We start from the raw sequence: 17,707 nt of genomic DNA on the forward strand, positions 1-17,707 counted from the left end.
AATGTAAAATCCTCATAATCTTCACCACAAAATAATTAAAGAAACTTCAAGTCTTCAGAGTAGTCCTTCAATTCTCCTAATCCGCACATGCAGAACTATCCCATACACCATCGAATAGGTGCACCGGGATTGTAAACACAAACCCGGTAAGCTTTGTAGCTCGTATGAGTAAAACAACAATATAACTCGTGTATAAATACAAAAGAAAAATATTAAAAACGTTTAATTATAAATGTACTCATGAGTCATTGGACAACCCATCTAGTTGTCCCATAATATATGAAAATATAAGTGCTCATGAGAAATCGGGAAACTCATCTGTTTACCCAAATACATTTATAATACGGGTACTCATGACACATATGTTACCCCTCATGCAATACGCCGCCATATATTGGGCAACCACTTGCTACCCGATATCTAAAAAATTGGGTACTGATAAGCCGGTAACCCATCTGTTACCTCTCATGCCAGTACACCGGAAAACACACTAGAGCTCTAAATGTATCGTAACTGTCGCCCGGTGAATGCTAGGTTCCGACATGCTAACACGTCCGAAGACAGGTCCGAAGACAATAAAAACGTTTTAACATAACTCAAGTTAAAACCACGTACAAAATAATCCTCATATGTTATTGTACAAACCAAGTGACATGCTCGAATAATAAATATCAATGCCATAAATGAACTTATTGAAAAACGGGAATATGACAGTATATAATATAGCAACCCATATATATGTATCGATTCTTACCAATTATACACATACATAACCCACTATATCATATACATATCATAATTTGATCTTTAAAAATAAGTTTAATTCAACAATTCAATTTAACCACCCTTACCTAGATTGAGCCGTAGAGCCTCTGCAATATCGCTGGAGAACCTGAAGTCCTTGCGGTGGTCGAGTCGAGCAGGGGCGAGATGTGGTGCGAATCGAGCTCCGATCACACACATAAGGCGTCAGAGAGTGGAGAGGGATGAGCACCGAGAGTTTGCGTCTTCAGGAATGGAGTGGAACGGAGGCGGAACTCGCAGGGGGCTCGGGTTGTAGTGCGGGCTTCATGGCGGCGAAGGGAGGCGTGTCGAGCTCGGGGGTCGCTGCGGTGGACCATGCGAAGCTCTTGAGCGAGGCGGTGAGAGTCACGGTGGTCCGGTTGGTGAGATCACCGGAGGCGATTTAAGGCACATAGAGAGAGTCGGGCGAGAGAGAAGGGAGAGGCTGTGGGGTGAGAGAGAGAGAAAGAGGGTTTCCCAAATTAGAAACCCTAACTCCAAATGATTTCCTTTTATACCCTTTTCCAAATCGGAAACTAACTTTCGTCGCTAATAACTTTCACGTACGATGTCCGATTAGAACGCGTGATGTGTCCATGAACTTGTATCGACGATCTCTACAATTTTCGTGAAGGAAGTTTTTGAAAACGAGTGACGGAGTAAAAGTCCATTCTCTCGTCGCGAAAACGTAATATTTTTCCGATTTAAATTTCCGAAGACGGTTCCGTTTCGATTTGACATAGTCATGAAGCAAAAATACATGATTTAATAACTTTAACAAGTTAAAAAATATTAACGAATCCTGACAAATTGACCGCGAAAAATCAGGTTATTACATTCTACCTCCTTAAAGGAATTTTGTCCTGAAATTCGAGTGCTTTACTCCTTAAACAATTGCGGATATCTTATCTTCATATCCGACTCTAGTTCCCAAGAGGCATCGCCCTCATCATGGTGACTCCACAACACTTTGACTAACTGTACTTCTTTCCTCTGGAGCTTCTTTGTGGATCTATCCAGAATATGAACCGGCTCAATAACAATTGTCGCATTTTCCTTCATCTCTATGGTGCTATGATCAATCACATGTGACTCATCTGGTACATACCTCCTCAATATAGAAATGTGGAAGACGTTGTGAACGCTAAACATGCTAGTAGGCAAGGCTAGTCGATATGCTAGTTGTCCTACCTTCTCAAGAATCTCAAAGGGTCTAACATACCTCGGAGCTAACTTTCCTTTCTTGCCAAATCTCATTACACTCCTCATAGGTGAGACTTTTAAGAACACATGGTAGCCGATCTCGAATTCCACATGTCTCCTCTTTAAGTCTGCATAGCTCTTCTGTCTACTCTGTGCGGTTCGGATCCTATCTCGAATGATCGAGATCTTCTCCATGGTTTCTTGAACCACCTCTGGGCCTATTGATGCTTCATCCCCAACCTCAGCCCAACAGATAGGTGATTTACATGGTCTACCATAAAAAGCCTCATAAGGTGCCATGCTGATGCTAGAATGGTAACTGTTGTTGTAGGCAAACTCAATCAACCTCAAGTGATCCCCCGAGCTTCCTTTAAAATCAAGCATACAAGCTCTCAACATATCCTCCATCACCTGATTCACAATTTCTATCTGTCCATCAGTTTGAGGATGAAAAGCAGTACTCATATCCAAGTCACTTGGTTTGTACAATAACATATGAGGATTATTTTGTACGTGGTTTTAACTTGAGTTATGTTAAAACGTTTTTGTTGTCTTCGGAACTGTCTTCGGACGTGTTGGCATGTCGGAACCTAGCCTTGGCCGGGCGATAGTTACAATACAGTTAGAGCTCTAGTCTGTCTTCCGGTGTACTGGCATGAGAGGTAACATATGGGTTACTGGCTTATGAGTACCCATATTTTTGGATATCGGGTAGTAAGTGGTTGCCCAATGTCTGGCGGCGTATTGCATGAGGGGTAACAGATGTGTACTTTGCGCTCATGAGTACCCGTATTATAAATGTATTTGGGTAAACATATGGGTTGCCCGATTTCTCATGAGCACTTATATTTTCAGATATTATTGGACAACTAAATGGGCCGTCCAATGACCCACGAGTACATTTATAATTAAACATTTTCAGTATTTTTCTTTTGTATTTATACACGAGTTATATTGTTGTTTTACTCATACGAGCTACAAAGCTTACCGGGTTTGTGTTTACAATCCCAGTGCACCTATTCGATGGTGTATGGGATAGTTCTGCATGTGCGGATTAGAAGAATTGACGAACTACTCTGAAGACTTGAAGTTTCTTTAATTATTTTGTGGTGAAGATTGTGAGGATTTTACATTTCCATTTGAAATAATGCTTGAATTTTAAATTGGTTTTGTGATAATCCCTTCGACTGAGTTGTACTATGAACTCAGTAATGATACGCTGTGACGATAAGATAATTTCGATTTATTTTGAGATTGTTCTTGAGTTTTCATGGCTTCGATTTTCGAGTTTCATACTCGAAATTTCGGGGTCGTGACAGTTGGTATCAGAGCGTAGGTTGCGTATTTGGTGATTCATCAATATCATCCAGGAGCGATGGCCCGACTGCAGCGGATCCCCATCACATGCTCTTCGGTATTGATATGTGGCTTGGTACGGAAGAGTGTTAGGAGCCACACCTAAAGGTTTGGTCATCTAGTAACGTATTGTGACAATACTTCGATGATTCACCTTCTTTCTGAATATTTTAAGTTAATATATGTTGGATCTATTTTTTTCGGATTCAAGACTTCACATGTATTGACTAAGTGCTTAAATGTTTCAAGGTGATAAATTTGGAGAAGGGTCGTGCACAAGGCCAAGGACGGGCAAGAAGCTGAAGCCGAGCTAGGGCTGTAGGCCGAGTCCGCAATGTGGAGAACCTTTATGAGGAGGTGGCACCACAGGAAGAACAGGTTGACCCCGCGGTAGTCATTAGAGACGATGGTCGCGTGCTTAAGCTGATCAAGGACATCAGTAGTCTGTCAGCGCCATCATTTCATGGGGGCCTGGATCATATGGTAGAGGATCATTGGATTGAAAGTGTGGAAACCTACTTTGAGATGATGGTGTGCTCTAAGATAGAGAAGAGGATGATAGTCACATTCTTCTTAAAAGATGAAGCTATAGATTGGTGAAAAAGCACGAGGCGGACTGTGGATGTGTCTTCTATGACCTAGGATGGTTTTACGGCACTCTTTCAAGAAAAGTACTTTCCAGCTACATTGCAGGAGGAATTAGAACTTGAGTTCCTTGATCTAGTACAGGGAGATATGACAGTCAGGGAGTATGAGGCCCGTTTTGCACAGTTGTATCGGTTTATCAGACCAATGGGTGCAACCTCCTTAGCCCAGAAATTTCTACGAGGACTTAAGCAAGAGTACAAGACCATCATATCAGCACTTTGTCTGTCTACCAAGGAGTTGATGTATAAGAGTGCCCTGAATTTGGAACAGGCAAATAAGACTCACAGAGGAGATGTGGAAAATAGGGATACTAGAGGAAAAGGCAAGGCAATCAGTTTAGGCAACGGGTCCTCAGGACCGAATGGTAGATCTTAGAAGAGGCCGAGACCCTATTACGAGATTCCGGCTAAGGGAGCATCTCCATCTATTAGGACTGCACCTGTCAGACCGATGACATCGATAAGGTGTTTTGTTTGCAACGAAATGGGGCACTACGCCACAACTTGTCCGAAATCAAAGAGAATTGGCTGTTTTAAGTGTGGGCAAGTGGGACATATAGCTAAAGACTGTACCCGACCTCCGCATGGTAGACATGAACATCAACAAAGACAGTTACCAGTGGGCCAAGCTAGAGTGTTTGCAGTGGGTCAGCGTGACACATGAGTGGAAGGTACTTTATCTATTTTTGACTACCTTGCTAGAGTACTGTTTGATACATGAGCATAACATTCTTTTATTGCTAGTTCGATAGTGGAAATGCTAGGATTGATTCCTACACCTCTTGGAAACTCTCTATGTGTCACTTCACCTCTTGGAGTGTCCCTCGAACTGGAGACAATCTGCAAAGCTTGTCCTACAGTGATTGAAGGTAGAGAATTCTCTACTTCTTTGATAGTGATTCCGGACCACACCTATGATGTGATCCTAAGAATTGATTGGTTGAGATCGCAGCACGCATTGATTAATGGCTTTGACATGGTAGTGTTCTTCCATAGGCCCGGAGAACTAGTGTTTCGTTATCATTGCCTCAAGTCAGATAATGCCATGAGAACATGAGTTTTGGCACATGTGGAATCTGTAGATCAGAAAGTAACTATTGCAGACATTGTGGTAGTATCTGAGTATAGTGAGGTGTTCCAAGAGATACCAGGGTTACCTCCTCGAAGAGTTGTAGATTTCTGCATAGATGTGGTACCCGGTATGGCACTAGTGTCAAAGGCGCCTTACAGAATGGGACAAAACGAACTTAAAGAGTTGAAGGTACAAATATATGAACTATTGGACCAAGGATTCATTAGATCTAGCGTCTCACCTTGGGGTGCACCGCTTCTATTCATGAAAAAGAAAGATGGTTCTCTGCGGTTATGTGTGGACTACATAGAATTAAATAAGGTGACCATCAAGAATCGTTATCCCTTGCCTAGGATTGATGACTTGTTCGATCAGATTAGAGGAGCAACGGTATTCTTTAAGATTGATTTGAGATCTGATTACCATTAACTCAGGGTGAAGGAAAAAGATATATCGAAGACAGTCTTCAGGACCCGGTATGGACACTATGAGTTTGTGGTCATGCCCTTTGGTTTGACAAATGCACCAGCTGTCTTTATGAGTCTGATGAACCAAATCTTTAGCCTGTACTTGGATAAATTTGTTATAGTGTTTGTGGATGACATCCTGATATACTCCAAGTCTCAAGAAGAGCATGTGGTGCATCTGAGAACGGTGTTGCAAACCCTAAAGGAAGCAAGATTGTACGCCAAACTCGAGAAGTGCGAGTTCTAGAAGGAAGAAGTCAAGTTCCTTGGTCATGTAGTCTCAAAGAATGGAGTATTAATAGACCCGTCAAAAGTGGAAGCAGTGAAGAGTTGGAGTCGTCCAAAGAACCCTACTGAGATTCGTAGTTTCCTTGGTTTGGCAGGGTACTACCGAAGGTTTATCGAACGGTTTTCTAGTATTGCATCGTCATTGACCAAGTTGACCAAGAAGGACGTTCAGTTTGTGTGGATAGAAGCATGTGAGGAGGCCTTCAACAAACTAAAGACCTGCTTGACCGCGACTCCAGTGTTGACAATTCCCACTAGTGGGGGCGGTTATGTCATTTATAGTGATGCTTCACTCCAAGGCTTGGGATGTGTGTTGATGCATCATGGATGAGTGGTTATGTATGGCTCTAGACAGTTAAAGGTCCATGAGAAGAACTACCCCACTCACGATTTGGAGCTCGCTGCAGTTGTCTTTGCCTTAAAGATTTGGAGACATTACTTGTATGGTGAGAAATTTCAACTCTTTTATGATCATAAGAGTTTGAAGTATCTGTTTTCGCAGAAGGAATTGAATATGAGGCAGAGGAGATGGATGGAACTCCTCAAGGATTATGACTTCACGTTGGAATATCATCCTAGGAAAGCAAATGTGGTGGCCGATGCCTTGAGCAGGAAACCAAGGGGTATGGTAGCTTCTCTTATGGTTCAAGAATGGATTATGCTCGAAACTGCATCCGAATTTGACTTGGTACCATTTGGAAGAGAACCAAAGGTGTTTCTTGGTAGTGTCTCTGTGCAACCTACATTAATCTCAAGGATCATTCAGGGTCAGACACAAGATAAATTCTCACAAGCTAAGTTGGCAGACCTCGTAGTGGATACGCTTGATGAATGTCCATCCGAGTGGAGAGTTGGACCCGATGGAGGGTTGAGGTTTGGGACAAGATAGTGTGTTCCAGATTGTACTGATCTCAAGGAGGAAGTCCTTTGCACAGCACACCGATCTCATTATACAGTACACCCATGGAACACCAAGATATACAAGGACCTATGCATGCAATTCTGGTGGAACGGGATGAAGAAAGACGTGGCTGAATTTGTATCAAAGTGTCTCACGCGTCAGCAAGTGAAGGCAGAACATCAACGACCTACTGGCATGTTGAAGCCATTGACTATTCCTCTTTGGAAGTGGGAACAAATATCTATGGATTTTGTGACTGGACTACCTAAGTCCAAGAAAGGTCACGATGCGATATGGGTGATTGTCGATCGATTGATGAAGTCGGCACATTTTCTTCTAGTGTCAATGAAGTATTCAGTAAATGTGCTAGGGAAACTATATGTGGATGAAATAATGAGACTTCACGGAGCTCCGGTTTCTATTGTTTCTGACCGAGATGCACGTTTCACATCGAAGTTCTGGAGTAGTTTGCAGAAGGCTATGGGTACTATGCTCAAATAATAAATATCAATGCCATAAATGAACTTATTAAAAACGGGAATATGACAGTATATAATATAGCAACCCATATATATGTATCGATTCTTACCAATTATACACATACACAACCCACTATATCATATACATATCATAGTTCAATCTTTTTAAATAAGCGTAATTATGAATCTTCGCTAATGGTAGATTCGTCACTGTGAGATTTTACTCACCTTAGTTTCCTGAGCGTTTTTCCCACAATACTGAAAGCAATTCCTTCACTCGATTAATCGATCACCTAGATTGAAGAAGAAGTGATTAGAAACGTTACGTAAAACCTCAAATGCCGAAACAGTATTAATTTTTTTACCGTTCAGCAATCTTCGGTTTTTACGAAATTACTGTTCACGTAAATTACTATTCATAGATTATTGTTCATATACGTGATGTCTACGTATTACTTTTCATATACGTACTGTTTACGTATTACTTAACCAGTAAATATAATTTACTAAATTATCTTTCAGAAATTATTTTTATAATTATTGTATGTAAAATAATTTTACATTCACCGTACATAAAATAATTTTCTATTTACTGTACGTAAATTACCTTTTACATTCACAGTACAGAAATCACTTTTTACAAAAATTACTGTTTGAAAATTTACTGTTCACGCGCCGCCGCAAGTGGTGGCGCGTGGGGTTCACGCACCACCTCCGGTGACCGCGCGTGGCTTGCCCACCGCCGCCAAAAATCTCTCCTTTTCTTCCCTCCACCTTCCCACGGCCTAATGCCGCCTCTTGTACTCCTCACCCTCCCTCACGCGCCGCCAAAGACGACGGTACAACCCTCTCATCCTTCTCCTCTGAATCTTCTCCAATTCGCCACAACTTCCACCCACACACAATCTCAATAATTCAATTTAACCATCCTTACCTAGATTGAGCCGTAGAGCCTCTGCAATATCGCGGGAGAAGCTTGAAGTCCGTGCGGTGGTCGAGTCGAGCAGGGGCGAGGCGTGGTGCGAATCGAGCTCTGATCACACACATACGGCGTCAGAGAGTGGAGAGGGATGAGCGTCGAGAGTTTGTGTCATCGGGAACGGAGTGGAACGACGGCGGAACTCGTAGGGGGCTCAAGTTGTAGCGCGGGTTTCACGGCGGCGAAGGGAGGCGTGTTGAGCTTAGGGGTCACTACGGTGGACCGTGCGAAGCTCTTGAGCGAGGCGGTGAGAGTCACGGTGGTCCAGTTTGTGAGATCGCCGGAGGCGATTTGAGGGACAGAGAGAGAGTCGGGCGAGAGAGAAGGGAGAGGCTGCGGGGTGAGAGAGAGAAAGAGGGTTTCCGAAATTGGAAACCCTAGCTCCAAATGATTTCCTTTTATACCTTTTTCCAAATCGGAAACTAACTTCCGTCCCTAATAACTTTCACGTAAGACGTCCGATTAGAACGCGTGATATGTCGATGAAGTCGTATCGACGAGCTCTACAACTTTCGTGAAGGAAGTTTTCATAAACGAGCGACGGAGTAAAAGTCGATTCTCGCGTCGCGAAAACGGAACGTTTTTCCGATTTAAATTTCAGAAGGCGGTTCCATTTCGATTTGACTTAATCATGAAGCGAAAACACACGATTTAATAACTTTAAGAAGTTTAAAAATATCAACGAATCCTTACAAATTAACCCCGAAAAATCAGGTTATTACATAAGGGGAAGGACTTTGCTGCTGCATATGACGATAGAGAATTGGAGGCTCCATATGAAAACAAATTTGGCAATCTATTTTCTTGTCCTATCTAACTGACCGAACCTCTCCAAACAAATCCCTTTTGATTTCTTTAGTGGTGGGATCTGCGGGGTATATCTACAGTATTTATCAAAGAAAAATGAAACATTGACTTAGTTTATATATAGCTCACCCAATAGGAAATCATATGTGGGCAGAATTATGCATCTGCATTGTATCATGACGCGCGGTAAATCCCTCTAAGCTTTCCTCTTGTAGACTTGTACAGCAAATTATACACGAGCAATGAGCAGGTACTCTTACCATTTGTGAAGGCTAAAAACTCTAAACCCCTAAACTCGTAAAGCAACAAAACCTTTATTATGATGAGTACGTTGATGACTCTTAAGTTTCCGCAAAAACAATTACAGAGCAGTAGCGAGCTAGGAAATAGTTCAGGAACCGAAGCCCCGTTTGCTGATTTTGGGACAGAGTTGCTCTTACAAGGTGGCGCTATATATGATCCCTGCCATGCTAGATTTCAATCAGAAGAAATGATGATTTTGAGGGTACGTACTGGAAGAATGAGGGAGTTGCTTACTAGTATATATATGTTAATATGTATGTGTATAATTGGAGTAACAGTCGCTACTTATATGTTGGTCCAAGCTAGAAGTGATGGTCCTATGACTCGTATCTCTCCCAATGTTGGTTCAGGTTGTAAGTAACTGGAAAAAATCGACAGATCGGTCACGGTGCATGTAAAGCCCCAGTCACACACGCCACCTGAAGTATAATTAATATATGGCAACTTCTTGAATCTTTCTCTGAAGTGACTGAAGCTTAATTAATTTTTATGGGGCAATCTACGTATGATTCTTCTGACTTCTGCACACGGAATTAGGTGTTGACGGACTTCGTCCATCGTCGCAAACTCGCAACGTGTAGTGCTTTCCCTCCCGGTAGTTCCGTCACTTTCGCCACTTATTGCAACGCGCCTGGACCAATGTATTTAGTATTAGTTTCCTCGTCATGCAATTTGACATCTTCCGGCCATTTGAAGATATAAAACTAGTCCCGTCTCTTTTCTGTTATACTTGCACAACACGTAATTACCAGCTGGTCTATCTTCTCTTTCCATGCAATTTACCATCTTTGATCCGTTCATGCTTTTTAGTTTAATATGCTCGTCGGGAAACATTTTATTAGTGCAAATTGTTTTTTTTTCCACTAGTTCCATCCCTTTCCCCAAAGTCAGAGGCATCTCTTTCTATCATACACCTGTAGTTGGCTTACTTGCAACACCGTACCCCAAGATCAAAACTTTTATAAAATCTGGGAAATTAACTAGCTATATAATGCGCCTATTCTCTAATCATACATGTACAACTTCTTACTCATAGCTAGCCCTTCTGTGTTGGGAAAAATTTTGAATCAAAATGGCCTCCACCTCATCTCCTCAACTGAAGAAATATCATGTGTTCTTGAGTTTTAGGGGTGAAGACACCCGCGAGCTTACACAATATATCTTTGCTGAATTGAAGAAGCGAACAATCAATGCTTTCATGGATGACTTTGTTCTCGAAAGAGGGACTAATCTCAGTGAAGGGTTCAAGCTGGCTATTGAACAGTCCAGGCTTTCGATTGTCATTATTTCAAAAAACTATGCTTCTTCACGTTGGTGCTTGGATGAACTTGCACATATTTTTCGATGCAAAAAAGAGAGTGATAATATCATGCCAATCTTCTATGGCGTGGAACCTGGAGATGTACGTCATCAAAGGGGAAGTTTTGCAGAGCATTTCATCCAGCACGAAAAGAAGTTGGGAAAAGGTTCAAAGGAGGTGCTAGAGTGGAGAGATGCAATGAAAAAGTTGGGTAATCTTGCCGGCTGGAAGCTATCGACAGATAGGTAAACATGAATGAACAACCAGCTCATACATACGTATACATAATTACATATGTATATAGTTTTGCTTGACAATACTTAAATTTTGTCTCGTTCAGATCTTATAAGTAGAAAATAAAAGTGAAAAAAAACTTATGACTAACATTATCATGATCAAATTCCTAAACATCTCTTCTTTTTCTTGTAGGTCTAAAACTGAGCTTATCGAAGAGATTGTTGATGCAGTGTGGAGGAAAATTCATAGTGCATTTGGAAGGGCGACACGTGCTGCACAGAAATCAGATAAAATAGTTAAGAAAATAAACAATATAGATTCACTTTTAAAGCTAGATTCAAATGATACTCGGTTCATAGGAATATGGGGAAGGGATGAGATAGGCATTAAAGCCACTGCTGATTTAGTCCATAATAGAATAAGAGATAATTTTGAATTAAGCATTTTTGTTAGAGATATCAGACGGAAAACCCATGATATAAGTTTAGTTTATGTTCAAACCCAGCTTTTAAAAGAACTAAATGGAAGGTCCGAGAAGGTTCCAAGTGTAGATGTGGGAAATTCTGAGATAGAGAAATCTGTACGTAATAAAAAGGTTCTTTTGATTCTTGATGATGTAGACTCAACATACAATACAACTATCTTGTGCGGAAAGAAGGACTGGTATGGCTGTGGTAGCAGAATCATCTTCACATCTATGGATCGAGATTCGCAAGTAAAACATGATGGTTTGCTGGAGGGATTGAGCGCAGTTGAAGCTCGTGAACTGAACTACAAATAGAAATCTTTCCACAGAACTATGTATGCATGGTTCCTTTGGAATGTAATAAACTGAAAAAATATATATATGTTCCGGGAGAATTACTATTTTACATTTGTGTGTGTCTTAGTCTTATTAAGTTTCATGTTAGAGAAAAATTCGCACATCTGTAATAGATTAGGACTCTAAATCCTACGGGATTTTGGTTATATAATACTTATATATATACCTACATATCATTCAATAAAAATACAGTTATTATCCGAATTACTCTCATATTTATTATTCTGCATCACGTTATCACGCACTTTGCCCTAAAACCATAAACTTTTAAAGCCTTAGAAAACCTAATTTTTCTTTTTCTCCCTGTCGACCACCCTTGTTTCTGGCCTTCGGCACATTTTCTGTCGATGCTCCTTGTTGGCGACAGACTTGCACGGCCCCGTCACCTCCGGAAGCCCCTGCAGTCCTTGCCCCGTAGCCCCTACACGCAGCCTCTGCAGCCCCTGCCACCGCAGCTCCGCATGGCCTCCTACGCATTCTGTCACTACCACGAAATTTCGAGTCTGAACTCAAAAATCGAAGTCATGAAAAACTCTAAAACAATCTCAATAAATCGAAATCGTCTAATCGTCACAACGTATCATTACTGAGTTCATAGTACAACTTAGTCAAATGGATTATTACAAAACCAATTTAAAATTCAAACATTATTTCAAATGGAAATATAAAATCCTCACAATCCTCACCACAAAATAAATAAATAAACTTCGAAGTCTTCTGAGTAGTCCGTCAATTCTGCTAATCCACACATGCAGAACTATCCTCTATACCATCGAATATGTGCATTGGGATTGTAAACACAAACCCGGTAAGCTTTGCAGCTCGTATGAGTAAAACAACAATATAACTCGCATATAAATACAGAAGAAAATATTGAAAACATTTAATCATAAATGTACTCATGAGTCATTGGACGGCCCATCTGGTTGTCCAATAATATCTAAAAATATAAGTGCTCATGAGAAATCAGACAACCGATATGTTTACCCAAATACATTTATAATATGGGTACTCATTAGCGCCAAGTACACATCTGTTACCCCTCATGTAGTACGCCGCCAGACATTGGGCAACCAATTGCTACCCAATATTCAAAAAATATATGAGTACTCATAAGCCGGTAACCCATCTATTACCTCTCATGCCAGTACACCGGCAAACATACTAGAGCTCTAACTGTATCGTAACTGTCGCCCGGCCAAGGCTAGGTTTTGACATGCCAACACGTCCGAAGACAACAAAAAAGTTTTAACATAACTCAAGTTAAAACCACGTACAAACAATCCTCACATATTGTCGTACAAAACCAAGTGACATGCTCAATAAATAAATATCAATGCTATAAATGAATTTATTTGCAAACGGAAATATGACAGTATATAATATAGCAACTCATATACATATCATAGTTCAATATTTTTAAATAAGTGTAATTATGAATCACCGCTAAGGGTATATTCATCACTGTGAGATTTCACTCACCTTATAATCCTGAGCGTAATTTCCACAATTCCGCAAGCGAATCATTTACTTGTTGGGTCAATCACCTAGAATAGGTAAGAAGTGAATCTAGAAGCGTTACGTAAAACCTTAAATGCCGAAACAGTAATAATGTTTTACTGTTCAGCAATTTCTGGTTTTTACGAAATTACTGTTCATGTAATTACTATTCACATATCACTATTTAAATACGTATTGTATATGTATTACTTTTCATATACATAATGTTTACGTATTCCTGTACACTAATGTATTATTCATAGTAAATACTGTCAGTAAATAGAAATCACTGATTTACCTTTCAGAAATTACTTTTACAATTACTGTACGTAAATTACTTTTACAATTACTGTACGTAAATTACTTTTACAATTACTGTACGTAAATTACATTTACATTTACTGTACATAAATTACTTTTTATATTTACCTTACAGAAATCACTTTTTACAAAAATTACTGTTTTGAAAAATCACTGCTCACGTGCCACCGCACGTGGCGGCGCGTGGGGTTCACGCGCCACCTCCGGTGACAGCGCATGGCGCTCACGCGACTCCCCACAGTGGCAGCCAGTGTTCTAAATATCGGGATATATCGGGGATATATCGGCAATATATCAATGATATTTAGAAACCGATAGGATAAATGTCATATCGGTCAACTCAAAATATCGAGTCAACATGCGATATATCGGGTCAAACCAAGTTTGACCCGATATTTCGGTGTTTTCGGTGATTTTTTTTAAGGAGACGATGTCGTTTGGAGGAATATCAACGCAAATAGGCAGAAGGTGATTTATGAAGATGATTTTATCTCAGAAGATGAGAATGAAGATAATGAAGAAGATGAGTTTGACTTTGATTCTGATGATGAGAGAGTTTATAATGCATGAATGCATAATCAATATCTCAATCTATATTTTGTGCACCTATTTTTGTTCAATTAGTACTTAGTAGTTAATATTATTTGGTATATTTTGAAGTATATGCTTATAAATATATTAAATTTAAATTAAAAATTAACAAAAACGATAAATCCGATATAATCCGATATATCTCTATATATTCCCGTTATATCCTTATTTTACAAAACCTATACGATGCCGATAACTGCTATTTAGACCATTGGTGGCAACGCGTGGAGCTCACAAACCGGCGCGCGTGGGTTGCCCACCGCCGCCCAAATCCCATCCTTTCCTTCCCTTATTCCCCACCACGACCCAAGGCCGCCTCCTGCACCCCTCAACTTCCCTCACGCGCCGCCTAAGGCGGCGGTATGATTCTCCCCTCCTCCTCCTCCTCCTCCGAATCTCCTCAATTTAACCCAAATTTCATTTACAATCATCACAACCATCAAATCAAATGATCCCTTACCTAGATTGAAGCTAAGAACTCTGAAATGGCGCCGAGAAGCTTGGAGCGCCGACAGGGTATGTTGTGGCTCGAATCGAGTCTTAATCACTTGCATGCGGCGTCAGAAGGTGGAGAGGGATGAGAGTCGAGATCTTGCGTCGGCGGAAGCGGGGTTTGAACGGCGGCGGAACTCGCAGGGGCTCGGGTTGTAGCGAGGGCTTCACGACAGCGAACAGAGGCGTGTCAAGCTCGGGGGTCGCTGCGGTGGACTGTGCGAAGCTTTTGGGCGAGGCGGTGAGAGTCACGGAGGTCCGGCTGGTGAGATCGTCGGAGGCGATTTGAGGGAGAGAGAGAGAGAGTCGGGTGAGAGAGAGGGGAGAGGCTGCGGGGTGTGAGAGAGAAAGGTGTTTCCGAAAATAGAAACCCTAATTCCCAAAGTTTCCTTTTTATACTCTTTTCTAAAATCGGAAACTAACTTCTGTCGTTAATAACTTTCACGTACGACGACCGATTAGAATGCGTGACGTGTCTAGGAAGTGTTCGGAAACGAGCGACGGAGTAAAAGTCGACTCCCGCGTCGCGGAAACGTAACGTTTTTCCAATTTAGGTTTATGATGACGGTTCCGTTTTCGATTGACAACGTCGCGAAGCGAAACAAATGCAGTTTATTAATTTTAGAAACTCTATTACTTTCTAAGAATTCATTTTATTTGACTCCGAAAAGTCGGGTCATTACACATTCGCCCCACAAAAAAAACTTTTTGCCCCGAAGACCCCGCATCAAAACATTCAAAATTGCTCATCCGGCATATTCACGCAAACAACGCGAACTTCAAAGGCAACATCTTCTCTCAAAGGAACCTACTCTCGTTTTCTTCACACCTTCAAAGGTAATTTTTAATTAACGTTCCCGCTTTTGAACGTATAGATATATTATATCAGACAATATTCACCTTACTTCAATCTCCTGCCATTCTTATACCGCAAATGAGGCCAAACAAGGGAACTCGCCACTCTTCTTTTTGGTCGATGTTTTTCGTGTGACGGTCCTAAGGAAGTTAATCGATTTCGTGCGGTCACCTGAGTGCACTGCTGTTTTGGGTGCGATCGTGAGTATCGCCATTTGCATTGATTTTTCTTGTGACCATATACGTCACCCCTTCTAATTCATGTTATACTTGAATATAATCGATTCCGTATTTGTTTTGTAGATATCATCGCCATCGCGATCGGAATTCGGCCTTTTTGGTCTTGATGGCAAGGAAAACCACCATTGGGGGTTTCCGATATGGAGCTCGCTTTTGAGAGCCCAGGGATTCAAGGCATGTTTGCTGACCCTCCTACTATTTTTCCACCTATGACCAAGACTTTAGCTCATGAAACGTCACATTCATGCAACTCTCAAGAGGCAATACTTGAACGTAAAAAATCCTAAAAGTTTATGCAACAAACTTCGCTTGCGCTACGGCAACGTTTATGATAAGCTTCTCCCTGAATTGACCGTTAGATGGGATAACATCTGTCTATTGGACTATAAGAGAGTGGATAACTTCAATCAGGATATGATATGCCTGCAATCTGACCTTGGCACCGTTGGTGTCATCAAGACCAACCTAGATTTTCTCAATAAGACATTGGACACGTTTCCAATCAACTATGAGGTTCAAGATCATATCTATCGCACTCATGTAGAGGAAGGGAAGATCCGGACTTTAGCCGACTTAAGGGCGTTCTTGGCAAAGAAGGAGAGACATTCTGAGATCCTCCTCAACAATAACAATAGACATGTTGGCACTAAAAATATTGATACGCCACAGTCTAAATATGGGAAAGCTTCTAAGCAAAAGAATCAATCAATGAACGTTCCATACCAGCAACAAAATAACAATTCTCGTGGTGCAAGGCAACCAGGCCGTTCTCGGTCCAAGTCCAACACTTGGACCCGTGATGGTGGCGACGCCGCACCCTCAGGGGGAGACCGTCCCTGTCCCAAACCTCGAGTAGACTATGTGCCTCCTCATGCCTCCAATTCCAGTGATGACAAGTCTCCATGCTTCAAATGTGGCTCATTCAAGCACTTTAATCGCGATTATCGAGCTAGCAAAGAGATGATCAAGGCATACTCCACCTACAAGAAGTTTCTACAACCCGAATCGAACCATGTAGATGAAGAAGTTTCTACAACATCGAGACTCACCACATCTCCATGAAGCTCGAGCCATTTGCCTCCAAGACTAAGACTCCGGCCCCTTTAATGGATATTTTGGACTTTGATTAGTCATTTTTAGTTTATTCTAGCTTTATGATTTCAAGTATTGTTATGGCCGACCATCATTGTTACGTTCATTGACTTTGTAATAGTCCTTTGATTTTGGAATTAGAAATTCATGTGTGATGGCATTCAAAACATTTTCTCAATTTCTTATTTACAAGTCGATCTCTTTGAAAATTTTATTTACCTTACACATATCATGATGGTCAATGTGTATAACTCACGTGGTTTTTAAATTGGACGCTTCTGGATTACATGGGATCCCAATAGCACTACATTATGAATTTAAAACTTAAAATTTGGAAGAATGAACCTCGGAACGTCAAAATTGACGTTGTTTTAGTCTCATTGGCCGTATACGGTCACTGTTCCGGCCTTTCAGGAATGTTTTCCGGCATTTTCCTGCGTTTCCGACCATTTTGGCCACTTTCCGGGGCCACCACACGGTTTCTGCCGGCGTCCCTTGTTGGACCTACAAATCCGGCCGTTGCCGGCTGGTTTTCCAGTCACTAGCGGCAGCGGTTTCCGGTGAGTTTTCAGGTCATTTCTTCGTAATTTCTCATCATTTTTCCGGCATATTTCCAGTAGTTTTGCTACCATGTTTTCCCAGTCCAAATTTCACCCGGTTTTGAGTTCTTTTGACATGGTTTTCCGGTTTTCTCCAAGTCCGTTATCTACACTCACCATCATTCTTTAAGTGTGTTTTTCCACCGATTTTGGATGGTTTTTACCACCCTAGTTTACTATTTGGTATTTCACTGCTTCAATACTATATTTTACCAACTCGTTAGTTGAAGAATATAGTACTATTGTCATGTGATACATTGGATGGGATTGCACTTTATTTTGATTCCCTTTCTTACAATATTCTACGATGTATTGTACTAAATTATTCATGTGTTGCTAACTCTCTTAATTTTCATTTTGTAGATGTCCCGC

The 17,707-nt window shown here is 41.1% G+C and overlaps 2 protein-coding genes across 2 annotated transcripts in view; both read left to right on the plus strand.

Annotated features, from left to right (window-relative positions):
* LOC126783431 (nuclear transport factor 2) overlaps window positions 1-3,097 on the plus strand; it is a 58,644-nt gene extending 55,547 nt beyond the window's left edge. The window contains exon 10 of the mRNA XM_050508901.1: window positions 3,082-3,097. Within this exon, the coding sequence (XP_050364858.1) occupies window positions 3,082-3,085 (4 nt within the window). The 3' untranslated portion in view covers window positions 3,086-3,097. The remainder of the gene's footprint in view (window positions 1-3,081) is intronic.
* A 7,219-nt stretch (window positions 3,098-10,316) lies between these two features.
* On the plus strand, window positions 10,317-11,737 carry LOC126783433 (disease resistance protein Roq1-like). The gene is made up of 2 exons (XM_050508903.1): window positions 10,317-10,830; window positions 11,015-11,737. The coding sequence occupies exons 1-2, from the start codon at window positions 10,358-10,360 to the stop codon at window positions 11,601-11,603; spliced, it is 1,062 nt and encodes a 353-aa protein (XP_050364860.1). The 5' UTR covers window positions 10,317-10,357; the 3' UTR covers window positions 11,604-11,737.
* The last annotated feature ends 5,970 nt before the right edge of the window (window positions 11,738-17,707 follow it).

The sequence above is a fragment of the Argentina anserina genome, chromosome 2 (assembly GCF_933775445.1).
Source record: "Argentina anserina chromosome 2, drPotAnse1.1, whole genome shotgun sequence".
Classification (NCBI taxonomy): domain Eukaryota; kingdom Viridiplantae; phylum Streptophyta; class Magnoliopsida; order Rosales; family Rosaceae; genus Argentina; species Argentina anserina.

Bases quoted from the DNA above. Each gene is read 5' to 3' on its own strand.
- LOC126783433 (XM_050508903.1), top strand. From the start codon at position 10,358: ATGGCCTCCACCTCATCTCCTCAACTGAAGAAATATCATGTGTTCTTG. The intron at 10,831-11,014 runs GTAAACATGAAT...TTTTTCTTGTAG, and splicing joins TGGAAGCTATCGACAGATAG to GTCTAAAACTGAGCTTATCG.